This window comes from Mirounga leonina, unplaced genomic scaffold, assembly GCF_011800145.1.
Source record: "Mirounga leonina isolate KUSES-001 unplaced genomic scaffold, KU_Mleo_1.0 Mir_83, whole genome shotgun sequence".
NCBI classification, from domain to species: Eukaryota; Metazoa; Chordata; class Mammalia; order Carnivora; family Phocidae; genus Mirounga; species Mirounga leonina.
The window spans coordinates 1361336-1373923 of record NW_023270826.1 but is presented as its reverse complement, the minus strand read 5'-3'; the positions used below and the strand labels follow the sequence as shown (position 1 = coordinate 1373923).

General features: G+C 40.3%; 1 protein-coding gene across 3 annotated transcripts in view; it reads right to left on the bottom strand.

Annotated features, from left to right (window-relative positions):
• Positions 1-2043: 2043 nt before the first annotated feature.
• LOC118002848 (sorting nexin-6) overlaps positions 2044-12588 on the bottom strand; it is a 56290-nt gene continuing 45745 nt past the window's right edge. For all 3 annotated transcript variants that reach the window (XM_034993454.1, XM_034993453.1, XM_034993456.1), the window contains 3 exons: positions 11467-11626; positions 11297-11382; positions 2044-3754 (listed from right to left, as the gene is read on the bottom strand). In XM_034993454.1, the coding sequence (XP_034849345.1) occupies positions 3701-3754; positions 11297-11382; positions 11467-11626 (300 nt within the window). In that variant the 3' untranslated portion in view covers positions 2044-3700. The remainder of the gene's footprint in view (positions 3755-11296; positions 11383-11466; positions 11627-12588) is intronic.

Sequence of the window (12588 nt, the reverse complement as noted above, 5' to 3'; positions counted from 1 at the left end):
TGCATAATTTGTGGTAGTGGGGGACTGCGTTCGCGCTTTCCCCTGGTTTTTGTAGTTGAACAACAGTCTTTTCAGCGTTCGCAGTTTTCTTCAAATGTGTTTTTTTAAGTTCTTGGTATGTGTTTGCTATTATTTGCTCTTATTTTAAATGAGAGCTGTTTACATAGTTTCATGATGCTTTACATAACGCCCGGGTGGCGGTTAGAAATCTTGGTGCTTTTTTTGGTAAAACCTGTAAGTTTATATTTTTTACAGGTAAAAATATATTACGGTGTTGAAAACATGTGTTTGTTGAGTGGGTGGTAAGTAACCGTGTTCAGTGTTCAGGTTGTTCCGTGCTTAAATGGAACATGAAAAATAGTTCGTTTGGCTGGATGGTTTTAATGCCTTGAACCACTCCGATTCCCCCGCTCCCCCCCGTTTTTTTTTGTCTTACTTTATTTTTTCAAAGTGATCAGTTTGAGCTCAACTTCTGTAGTTTTGCTACAGTACATTAATATTATATAAGCTTTTCCAAACTAGGTGCAGACATTTTACCCAGCCTATGAAGCTATTGATCTGACCCTCTTTTTTTCCCCTTTCCTTTCAAAATTTTAATTCAATTAACATATAATGCATTATTGGTTTCAGAGGTACAGGTCTGTGCTTCATCAGTCTTAATACCCACTGCTCATGACATCACATGCTCTCCTTAATGTCCAACCTCCAGTTACCCCATTCATCAATCTCCCTCCCCTACAGCAACCCTGTTTGCTTCCTATGATTAAGAGTCTAATGGTTTGTCTCCCTCTCTGGTTTAGTTTTCTTTTTTCCTCTCTTCCCCTATGACCCTGTTTTCTTAAATTCCATATATCAGTGAGATCATGTAATTGTCTTTCTGATTGACTTATTTCACTAAGCATAAAACCCTCTAGTTCCATCCATGTCCTTGCAAATGGCAAGATTTCATCTTTTTGATGGCTGCGTAATACTCCTTGTATATATACACTTCTTTATCCATTCATCTGTCAATGGACATCGGGGCTCTTTCCATAGTTTGGCTATTGTGGACATTGCTCCTAGAAACACTGGGATGCAGGTGCCCCTTCGCATCACTACATTCGTATCTTTGGGGTAAATACCTAGTAGTGCAATTGCTGTGACCCACTTTCTTCTGCAATTTCCTTTCTTGCCATCTTCCACCCTCACCACATAAAACCCACAACCTTCATTCCCCTGGTTCCCACCCCACTGTTCACAGCCTGGGTCATTCTCACTGCCTAGGTCGCTTTCTTCCTGTCAGAGCATAGTGTCCCCTGTAGGAAACCCTATAGCAGGGCTTTGTCTCTGCTCCCAGGTGTCCTCCTGTTTCTCCTTTGTGCCCCCAGGCATACGACAGCCAATAAATGTTAAATGAATGCCACAGCTCGAGAGCAGTGAAACCAAGGCTGGCTGTTTTTTTTTTTGTTTTGTTTTGTTTTTTTAATCAGGAACTAGCAGTGAACTATGGAGTATTTCAATTGTTCTGGAGGTACGAAGTAGAATCTCTCCTGAAGTAGGTCCTTGAGGGAATAATATACGTTCTTTATCTTAGTGTTTTATGAGAAGGCCTTGCATAGTGTAGTCAACTCATTTATAGGTGTATTTATTAAGCACCCTCCCACACATGCTCTAATATGTAACTGCTGCTTCCAGTCTACCCCCGCCCACACACACACTGTAAAAATGTAAACCAGGGACCAAGGGATCTACGAAGCACTCTCCTACCCCTTTCCCCAAAAAGACCTTTTTGGTACAGATTAGCTGATGGCTATGTGGAACATTGTATATAGCTTTCTGCCCTGTACTTGCTATTTTGATTTTTTTTAAAAAAGACTTTGAGAGAGCGAGCGAGCATGAGCAGGGGGTGGGGAGAGGGAGAAGAAGCAGGCTCCCCCGTTGAGCAGAGGGATCCAGGACCCTGGATCATGACCTGAGCTGAAGGCAGATGCTCAACCAACTGAGCCACCCAGGCGCCCCGTGTACTCACTATTTCTTAGCATTTACACAGCATCTTCACATTTCCAAAGCACTGTACCAATGTTTATTAATCCTCACAACACCCCTGTGAGGTAGGTCAATATGTCCTTTGTAGTAGAGAAACTGAGGCAGAGAGAGGTCAAGCGAACCTGCCTGAGGCCACAAGGGCAGCCAGCGAAGGGACTGCACCAGAATCCAGAAGCTAGGGCTCTCTGGCCCAATGTTCACCCACTGGAGAGCATCGCACGGGCATATTTTCACCAGGGAAGGAGACATGAAGGAGGACAAAACACAGAGATTTCTCAGGCAACAGAAAAATCAAGTTCAAATGGCATCAGGGAACAACATCAGTGAAAGAACATTAACCAGCACACCAGTAAGGCAAGAGAACATGCAAGGCCGGAATCATGGTGACTACCCTTAAGACCTAAACCAGGGTTTGGGAAAATTTAAACGAGGGGTGACCAACCCAAATGCTTGTGGTTTCCAACTGGAAGAGAAGTTAGTGAAAAAAATCAAACCACACAACCTAATTTTAAATTAGAAGTGACTTGATGTTAATTTACATTAAGAAGACCAGTAATATTTGGAATTGACTACTGACAATTAGTATCCTTTTTGTACCCTTTTTAGTCCAAATATTCCAATTTTTCCCCCACCGACAAATGCTGTTCCCTATATACTCTTTCTCCCTACATACCAATTTATACACTAGTGTAACGATCAAGTGGGCTCAATGGCACGTCTCACGGTTCCTTGGCTGAGCCAGAGATAGAATTCAGGAAACCATAACAGACTGTTCTGTCTGCTCCTGTGTTTTAGAAATGGCTGTTTCTAACTTGCCTCTGCTCAATTCCACCTTCTATAAAAGGCTAAAAGCACACAGAGAAGCAGTTCATCCTTTTGTAAAGGGACTGGTGAACTTCATTCAATATGCCATTTAAAAAAAGAAAAAGGAAAAACTAAGACCTGCACTGTAAAGCAGAATAAAGGAGTAGATTTATTATAGCTACTCCAAATTTTAGAGTGATACAATGACCACAGAGTTAAAAACTATCACTGTTATCACTTTATTTGATAATAGTTGGTTTAGTCTACAAGTTTAAGGCAAACATACTAATGCATTTGCTTTTCATCAGAAATCATACTTACAAAGATTACATAAAATCTGTCCCAAAACTTCTAAGAAATGTTCATTAATTAAAAATAAGTCCGATTAAGATGCTTTACCAGGATACATGAATGAACTAAGGTGGTATACAATGTTTTTTAAAAACAAAATTCAAAAAAAGGTAAGGGCAATCTTTATCTTGTTTGAACAGTGTGTTTTTAAAAGGGTTAAACTTCAGAGAGTCCTTAAAAGTAAGACTGGCAGCCAGAAGGAATACTATTCATAAAATAAACACAGTTACAGAGGCTACTTAAAACAAGCCTGAACTTGGGGCTTCAGGAGAGGAGGCACGCACGGCGAGGGCCGACGGCCAAAGGGGCGCACAGGTGCGGGGGCGCGGCGTCCCACCAAGCACGCTGGCAGAGCCCAGGGACAGCGCCGCTCCGTGGTTTCTCGGAAAAAAGGAGAGTAGATGCACTTTGACGGCTGTTTCTTTTGTTTCCAGTGAGCAGTAAATGCTTAATACCATTAAGAAAACAAAAATAAAATCTGAAGGAAGGCAGCCCTTTTTAACTGTAGGTGGAGTGTGGCTTATGTGTCTCCGTTGAACACCGCCAAGCAGTTCTGCAGCAACTGTAGGTTACCCTAAAAAGAAAGGGAGAATAAACGGTGACGCTCAGAGAGCTTGGAAGAACTGTACTGAAAATATACAGCACTAGAAAGCACGTAACTTTAAATTTATTAAATAACTGTTTAGAGACAAAATTATATACTTTGTTTCATGTACAATATTTTCCACATATCAGATTCTTCAGGAAATTTCCACCTAGACCACTAATTACTGTTTGGAATTACCTGGCATGATCTAATGAGAGAGAAAATATGCTCTTTGTGTCCAAGTTAAACTACTGAACATTTTTTTTTAAAGATTTATTTATTTTGAGAGAGTGAGAGAGCAGGGGGAGAGGGAGAGAGAATATCAAGCACACTCCCCGCTGAGTGCAGAGCCCCATGACCTGAGATCATAACCTGAGCCAAAATCAAGAGCCAGACGTTCAACCCACTTGAGCCACCCAGGGGCCCCTGAACATTTCTGACTGTAAGCCATTAAAATATGTGTATTATATTACATGATTATATAATATATAACATATATAATGTATATTTTAATGATTAAAGTGATACGTTATAGCAATTTTTATAAAAATAGTAATAAGAGGGGCACCTGGGTGGCTCAGTTAAGTGACCAACTCCTGATTTCGGCTCAGGTTGTGATCTCACGATTATGAGATCAAGCCCCGCATCAGGCTCATGCTGGGTGGGGAGTCGGCTTGAGATTCTCGCTCTTCCTTTCCCTCTGCCCTTCCCCACCTTCATGATCTCTCTCTCTCTCAAAAAAAAAAAAAAAAAAAAAAAGGTAAGTAATAAGATCACATACAAAAGTATTCTATAAAATGCAGACCTGGGGGTGCCTGGGTAGCTCAGTGGGTTAAGCGGCTGCCTTCAGCTCAGGTCATGATCCCAGGGTCCTGGGATCGAGCCCCGCATTGGGCTCCCTGCTCAGTGGAGAGCCTGCTTCTCCCTCTCCCTGCCGCTCTGCCTACTTGTGCTATCTCTCTGTCAAATAAATAAATAAATAAAAATCTTAAAAAAAAATAAAATGCAGACCTGTGTAGCCATCTGTAAAACATGTGAACTGGCCTCCAAATTCAGATGTGTAAAGACAAATATAAGCATATAGGTCACAACTATTTATTTATTAAGATTTTATTTCTTTATTTGACAGAGAGAGACACAGCGAGAGAGGGAACACAAGCAGGAGGAGTGGGAGAGGGAGAAGCAGGCTTCTGGCCGAGCAGGGAGCCCGATGCAGAGCTCGATCCCAGGACCCCGGGACCGTGACCTGAGCCGAAGGCAGATGCTTAAACAACTGAGCCACCCAGGCACCCTGGTTACAACGATTTATAAATGGGGGTGAAGGAAAACTTCTTCCTTAGAGTACAAAGCCAACTAAAATGTATACAATGATGGAATTAGAAAATGACCATTTGGCAACCATCACAATAACTGACTCAGGAAGTCATAACTGGATGCTAAAAACAATATAATGCTGAAATGCTAATACTGTGGTCATTAGGTACATGCAGCTACAGAACATTTAAATTTCTGTTAATTGAAATTAAATAAAAACTCGGTTTGAGTTTCTCGGTTGCACTACCCACATTTCAAGTGTTTGGCAGCCACATGTGGCTAGTGACCACCATACTGGACAGTGCTGATTATAGAGTATTTCCATTATCACATAAAATTCTGTGGGACAATGCTGGTTAAGTGCTGGGTATTTAATTGACATAGTCCCAAGTATCTCCCCACAGAATACTTAATTTCAAAGTGTAAAATAATAACTTTGCCACTGAGAAACCTGTAGACATCACTTTATTTTTTCTCTAAAGATTTTATTTATTTGACAGAGAGAGACACAGCAAGAGAGGGAACATAAGCAGGGGGAGTGGAAGAGGGAGAAGCAGGCTTCCCGCCGAGCAGGGAGCCTGATGCGGGGCTCGATCCCAGAACCCTGGGATCATGACCCGAGCCGAAGGCAGACGCCCAACTACTGAGCCACCCAGGCGCCCCCGAAGACATCACTTTAACCAAATGATCAAGATCATACACTGCCAGTAAGGCAGCTAATCAACAGCATGTGTCTCTTGATCTGACGTAATAAGGAGGTCTGAGCAACACTTTTGTGGTATTCTTGCCACAAGTGGAGAATCTAAACTCAATAATTAGACAAACCCAAATTGAGGGAGATTTTACAGACCTGTGCTTTTTAATAGTGTCCAATGTTATGAAATATGAAGATTCAGGAACTTTCCAGATTCAGGAAGTCTAAAAAGACGTGGCGGGGGGCAGTCAGGCTGGCTTAGTCAGTAGAGCATGTGACTTTTTTTAACCTTTTTTAAAAAAGATTTTATTCATTTATTTGACACAGAGAGAGAGAGAGAGAGAGAGATCACACGTACAAGCAGGGGGAGGGGCAGGCAGAGGGAGACGCAGGCTCCCTGACACTGACGATCCCAGGGTCCTGGGATCATGACCTGAGCTGAAGGCAGACGCTTAACCTACTGAGCCACTCAGGCGCCCTGTCTGTATTTGTGAAATTATCTTCTTACAGGTATATTCCTCAAGTGGGACTAAGTCGAAAGACACACATCCTTCATTTGATATACTGCCAATGCTCTCCAGAAGGGTGTGCACCAACCCACACCCGCCAACAGGGCATGAGGACTCCACACCCTCATAGACAGTATCATCACTTCCTTTTTTTGCATTTGATACATTTGACACTTTATTAATAAGGTATCTGAGACTAATTTCAAGGACACAAAAGTGACCTAACTACCTAATTTTCTGTTATAACCAGATTTCAATTACATGGCAAGACATACCCTAGTTATAATAAATGAAATCCAAAGTAGTTTCAAATCAACTGGCTCTAAGTTTAACTAATGTCTAATCTTTTTAGAATATTTCATATGGATTCCTGGGACTAACATGGGACTTTGTTCAGATTTACAAAATCATCAAGAAGAAACCTGACACAAGAGAGCAGGGTTTCTCAACCTTGGCACTTTTTTTTTTTTTTTTTAAGATTTTATATTTAAGTAATCTCTACACCCAATGTGGGGCTCAAACCTAAACCCTGAGATCAAGAGTTGCATGCTCCACCGACTGAGCCAGCCAGGCGCCCCTTAATCTCGGCACTCCTGACATATTTTGGGCTCTGTAATTCTTTCTTATGGGGGCTGTCCGATGCACTGTAGAAAGTTTAGCAGCATCCCTGACCTCTACGCACTACATACCAGTAGTATCCCACCCACCCTTAGTTTTGACTACCTAAGTGGGTAGAGACATTTCTACCCAAGAAATGTCTCCAGAAATTGCTGTCTCCCAGGAGGCAAAACTGCCTCTAGTTGAGAGCCACTGGACTAGAAGACCTATCAGAAATTTCAAGACAGGGAACACTTCTCAGAAAGGATTTGAAAAGTACAATATCTGGAAGTCAGAGGCTGATATGAATCTATGTAGTAGGGGTCAGCAAACTTTTTCTGTAAAGGACTAAATATGTAGTAAACATTTTAGACTTTAGGGGCGCCTGGGTGGCTCAGTCGTTAAGCATCTGCCTTAGGCTCAGGTCATGACCCCAGGGTCCTGGGATCGAGCCTCGTGTTAGGCTCCCTGCTCAGTGGGGAGCCTGCTTCTCTCTCTCTCCCTCATTCTCTCTCTCAAATAAATAAAATCTTAAGAAAAAAAAATTTTTAGATTTCGAGAGACATTTCATCTCTGTTTTAACTACTCAACTTTGCTATAGTAGTATGAAAGCAATCACAGACAAAGCATAAATGAATGAGCTTCGGTGTATCCTAATAAAACTTTATTTATAGATTAAATATAAATTTTGTAAAATTATCACATCATGATATTCTTTTGCCTTTTTTTTTTTTAAGATTTTATTTGTCAAAGAGAGCACAAGCAGGGGGAGCAGCAAGCAGAGGGAGAGGAGAAGCAGGCTACTTGCTGAGCAGGGAGCCCGATGCGGAGCTCGATCCCAGGACCCTGGGATCATGACCTGAGCCAAAGGCAGACTCTTAACCAACTGAGCCACCTAGGCATCCCTCTTTTGCCTTTTTTTTTTTTTTTTTTTTTTTTAATTTGACAGAGAGACACAGAGAGAGAGAGGGAACACAAGCAGGGGGAGTGGGAGAGGGAGAAGCAGACTTCCTGCTGAGCAGGGAGCCCGATGCGGGGCTCGATCCCAGGACCCTGGGATCATGACCTGAGCCGAAGGCAGACGCTAAACGACTGAGGCACCCAGGCACCCCTATATTTATTCTTTTTAAAAAGGTTATAAACTATCAAGGATTTTGTTAATAAATTAAAGAGAGGCTGGCAAATTACAGCCTATTTTTGTATAGTCTCTGAGCCAGGAATGGCGTTCATATTTTTAAATGGTTATTTTTACTCCTTTATTTTATTTTACTAGTTTACCACTCCCCCTGCTTGTGTTCCCTCTCTCGCTGTGTCTCTCTCTGTCAAATAAATAAATAAAATCTTAAAAAAAACCACAAAAAACAAATACAGTGAACATTAGAAACCAACACAGGTGCAATAAGAATAAATCATGCCAGCTTTATCAAAACATTTTCTTTTGAGAGGGTTATTCGACCAGGAAATCATAACATGTATCTTGATTTTAGTGAGGAATTTGATACTTATATCCATCATGGATAAAGTGGAGAAAAAATGGTTGATGACAGTATAAGTAGGTGAATTCATAACTATCCAAATAACTACAAACAATATTAATTAATAAGTTATTATCAGTTAGTATAGAAAGAAAGGAAGGGAACTAAAATTTAGCCTTTTTGGGTTCTATGTACTTTTACAATTAGATGAACAAATATTGATTCCTTTGGTCCTGATCGATCCCTCCCTCCCTCTCTCTCTCTCCTTTCTTTCTTTCTTCTTCCTTCCTTCCTCTCTCTCTCACTTTCTCTCTCACTCTCTTTCTTTCCTTCCTTTTTTTTCTTTCCCTCTCTCTCTCTTTCTTTTTTTAAGAAGGCTCCACACCCAGTGTGGAGCCCAATGCAAGGCTTGAACTCATGGCCCTGAGATCAAGATCTGAGCTGAGATCAGGAGTCTGACACTTCACCCACTGAGCCACCCAGGCATCCCCTGATCAATCTTTTAAATTAAAACTTAGATAAGGACATAAAAGGGAAGTTCATACAAATTACATATGTCTATCACTTTGGAGCAATAACCACTCTAATAGTCAAGTACTACTATATGATGAAATTAAAGTTTCCAAAGGATCTCATGCTAGGCTAAAACTAGCAAGCTAAAATTTAATAGACACAAATATGGTCTACAATTACATTTTAAAACTTAAATGCTCAATAAATGAAGAAGTCCTAGAAACCTGTTGCACAACAATGTGAATATATTTACCACTGCTGAACTGCACACTTAAAAATGGTTAAGACGGTAAATTTTATGTGTTTTATACCACAAAAATGAAAAAGATTACTAAAAAAATGAAACACAGAATTATAGGCTGGAGCTCAAGAAAAGACTTTGAAGAAGAAGAGAAGGTGTGACTATAGGCCAAAACAAGCTGGTACGAGATGGCACCTTAAACCCTTGTAAATATAAAGCACCCTGTAAGAAGAAATGTGCACAATAATCAGCCTGTGTACAGGGGCGCCTGGGTGGCTCAGTCGGTTAAGCGTCTGCCTTCGGCTCAGGTCACGATCTCAGGGTCCTGGGATCGAGCCCCGCGTTGGGTTCCCAGCTCAGTGGGGGAGCCGGCTTCTCCCTCTCCCTCTCCCTCTGCTTGCCGCTCTGCCTATCTGTGCTCTCTCTCTCTCTACGTCTCTGTCAAATAAATAAATAAAATCTTAAAAAAAAAAAAAAAAATCAGCCTGTGTACAGAAGTGTTTCCATTTCCAGGTGTAATATTTTAAAACAGCAATGACAGGAGGTCAATAATATAAAAAGCTTATTGAAATGTATAAGATAAAAAATATTTAGCCCAAGGATATCTAGCTTGGAGGAGACTATATATACAAAATATAAACTATATAAATATTTGAGGGTAAACTGTAAGAGAACTTATCTTTCTTAATTTAGATGACAAAACTTTGACCAATGTGTCAAAGTTACACAGAAGTAGATTTGTGTTCATTATGGGGTGCCCCAAAACTCTTAGTGCAGTTTTAAGCTTTTTAATGACTTTCAAAGTATAAATGCTATCAATATATCAAAAAATAAACACTTAAAGTTTATTTAAATTTCTTTAATACTTATAGTTTGGGGAATTTTGAATATGTTTTTAGTTTTCAGTCCCTCTGAAGACAGCATATGTTAAATAAATTTTTAAGTTTATTTTTTTTAAGGAATTATTTATTTATTTGAGAGAGCGAGCGAGAGAGTGGGGAGAGGGGCAGAGGGAGAGGAAGAAAGAATCTCAAGCAGACTCCGCACTGAGCCGAACTCAGGGCTCGATCCCACAAACCTGAGATCATGACCTGAGCCAAAACCAAGAGTTGGACACCCAACTGACTGCAACACCCAGGCGCCCCTAAATTTTTTTTTTTTAAAGATTTTATTTATTTATTTGACAGAGAGAGACACAGTGAGAGAGGGAACACAAGCAGGGGGGAGTGGGAGAGGGAGAAGCAGGCTCCCCGCTGAGCAGGGAGCCCAATGCAGGGCTCGATCCCAGAACCCTGGGATCATGACCTGAGCCGAAGGCAGATGCTTAATGACTGAGCCACCCAGGCGCCCTCAATTTTTTTTATTAATGAGAGATTTATTTTTTTTAGCTAGTCAAAAAATGATACTGGTTTCCATATTAGGTACTAAAGTCTTACAGAGCTGACCATTTAGAGAAACTGTAGATATTATTCTTGTTTGAATTAGATGATTTGTAAAATCCCTCTCAATTCTAAGATTCTCTAGTTTTAAAATTACAGTAAAGTTTGGGCCAACCTTTATCCTTTAAAAAAAAATAGAGATTTATTTATTTATTTTAGAGAGAGAGAGACAGAGAGAGAGAGAGGGAGAGAGAACACGAGCAAGAGGGAGAGAGAATCCCAAGTGGACTCCACGCTAAGCCAGGAGCCCAACGCAGGGCTCAATCTCCCAACGCCAAGATGACCACCTGAGCCAAAACCAAGAGCTGGATGCTCAACCAACTGAGCCAGCCAGGCATCCCCGAAGCTTTCTATTAACTACAAGAAAGGGCTTAATTTGAAGTAAATAAACACTATAAAACCCTGGAAGAAGGATGTTTATTTCCTAAAACCAAGTTATTTTGAAGCAGTAAAATAACCTTCAAAAATTATAATTCCAATTGTAATTAATTCTAATTCAGGAATACTTCTTACAGTACGCCTGTAGAAGGAAACTGTCATTAAAGAATTATTATCAATTCCATAATGGACTCATTTCTTTCTTTCCTTTTTTTTAAAAGTAATCTCTATGCCTAACATGGGGCTCAAACTCATGAACCTGAGATCAAGAGTGACCTACTCTCCCAACTGAGCCGGCCAAGTACCCCATAACGGACTCATTTCTAAATTATAAGTCACTTAAATTATTAAACCTTTAATATGACAATACCTTTGCATGCTTCAGTTCTAACTCTGCCAGTTCCACTAAATTTTTCCTGAATGCAGCAACTCTTCTTGTCTTAAAATCTATAAGTTCTGTGAACAAAAGAAATTAGGATTAACTATTTAATTTATATATTATAAAGTATACCTTATGATTAAAGGGTAAGGTAACAGTACCTTGTTTTGCAGACTCAGATATTTTTTCAAATTTCTGACAACATAATTGTTGGGATGTTTCAGCCTGCAGAACATCTTTATTTTTCGCTCTTGCTTTATCCAGTGCTTTATTAGCATTTTCATAATCCACTAGTGACCTAGATCTTCGATAGAGGAGATCCTATAAAAGAGAATGCTTCACAATAACATACGCTGCACGTTTCTAATAGTTACCCGCAACCACCACTACCCCATCACCCCCATCATCATTAGAGTGAACACTTAAACCATGAATACCACACATGCCAGCTATTTTCTAAATGGTTTTTGTAACAGTTTTACTGAGATGAATTCACATACGTATAACTCAAAGTGCACAATTCAACGGTTTTTAGTGTGCTCGCACAATTGTATAACCATCACTACAATCAATTTTAAAACAATTTTGTCACCCAGAAGGAAACCCCATATTCATCAGCAGTCATTCTTCATGTCCTCTCCCCCGCCCCCTCCCCCCCACCTGCTTTCTGTCTCAACAGATTTGCTATTCTGGACATTTCATTAAAAAAAAAAAAATGGAGGGGTGCCTGGGGAGCTCAGTTGGTTAAGCGACTGCCTTCGGCTCAGGTCATGATCCTGGAGTCCCTGGATCGAGTCCCGCATCGGGCTCCCTGCTTGGCAGGGAGTCTGCTTCTCCCTCTGACCCTCTCCCCTCTCATGTGCTCTCTCTCTCTCTCTCTCAAATAAATGAATAAATAAAATCTTTAAAAAAATGGAATCATATAATATGTGGTCTTTTCTGTCTGGCTTTCTTTACTTAGCATAAAATTTCAAGTTCGTTCATGTTATTGTGTAAACCAGTACTTCATTCCTTTTATTTCTAAATATTTCATTGTATGGAAATACCACATTGATTTATCCACTTATCAGCTGATAGACATTTGGTTTGTTTCCACATTTTGCCTATTATGAATAATGCTATTATGAACATTTGTGTATAAGTTTTTGTGTGAACATGTTTTCCTTTCTCTTTCATATCTCATTACTTAGGAGTGGAATTGCTGGGTCACTTGGTAATTCTATGCTGAACCTTTTGAGAAACTGCCAGACTGTTTTCTAAAGTGGCTGCACCACTACATTTCC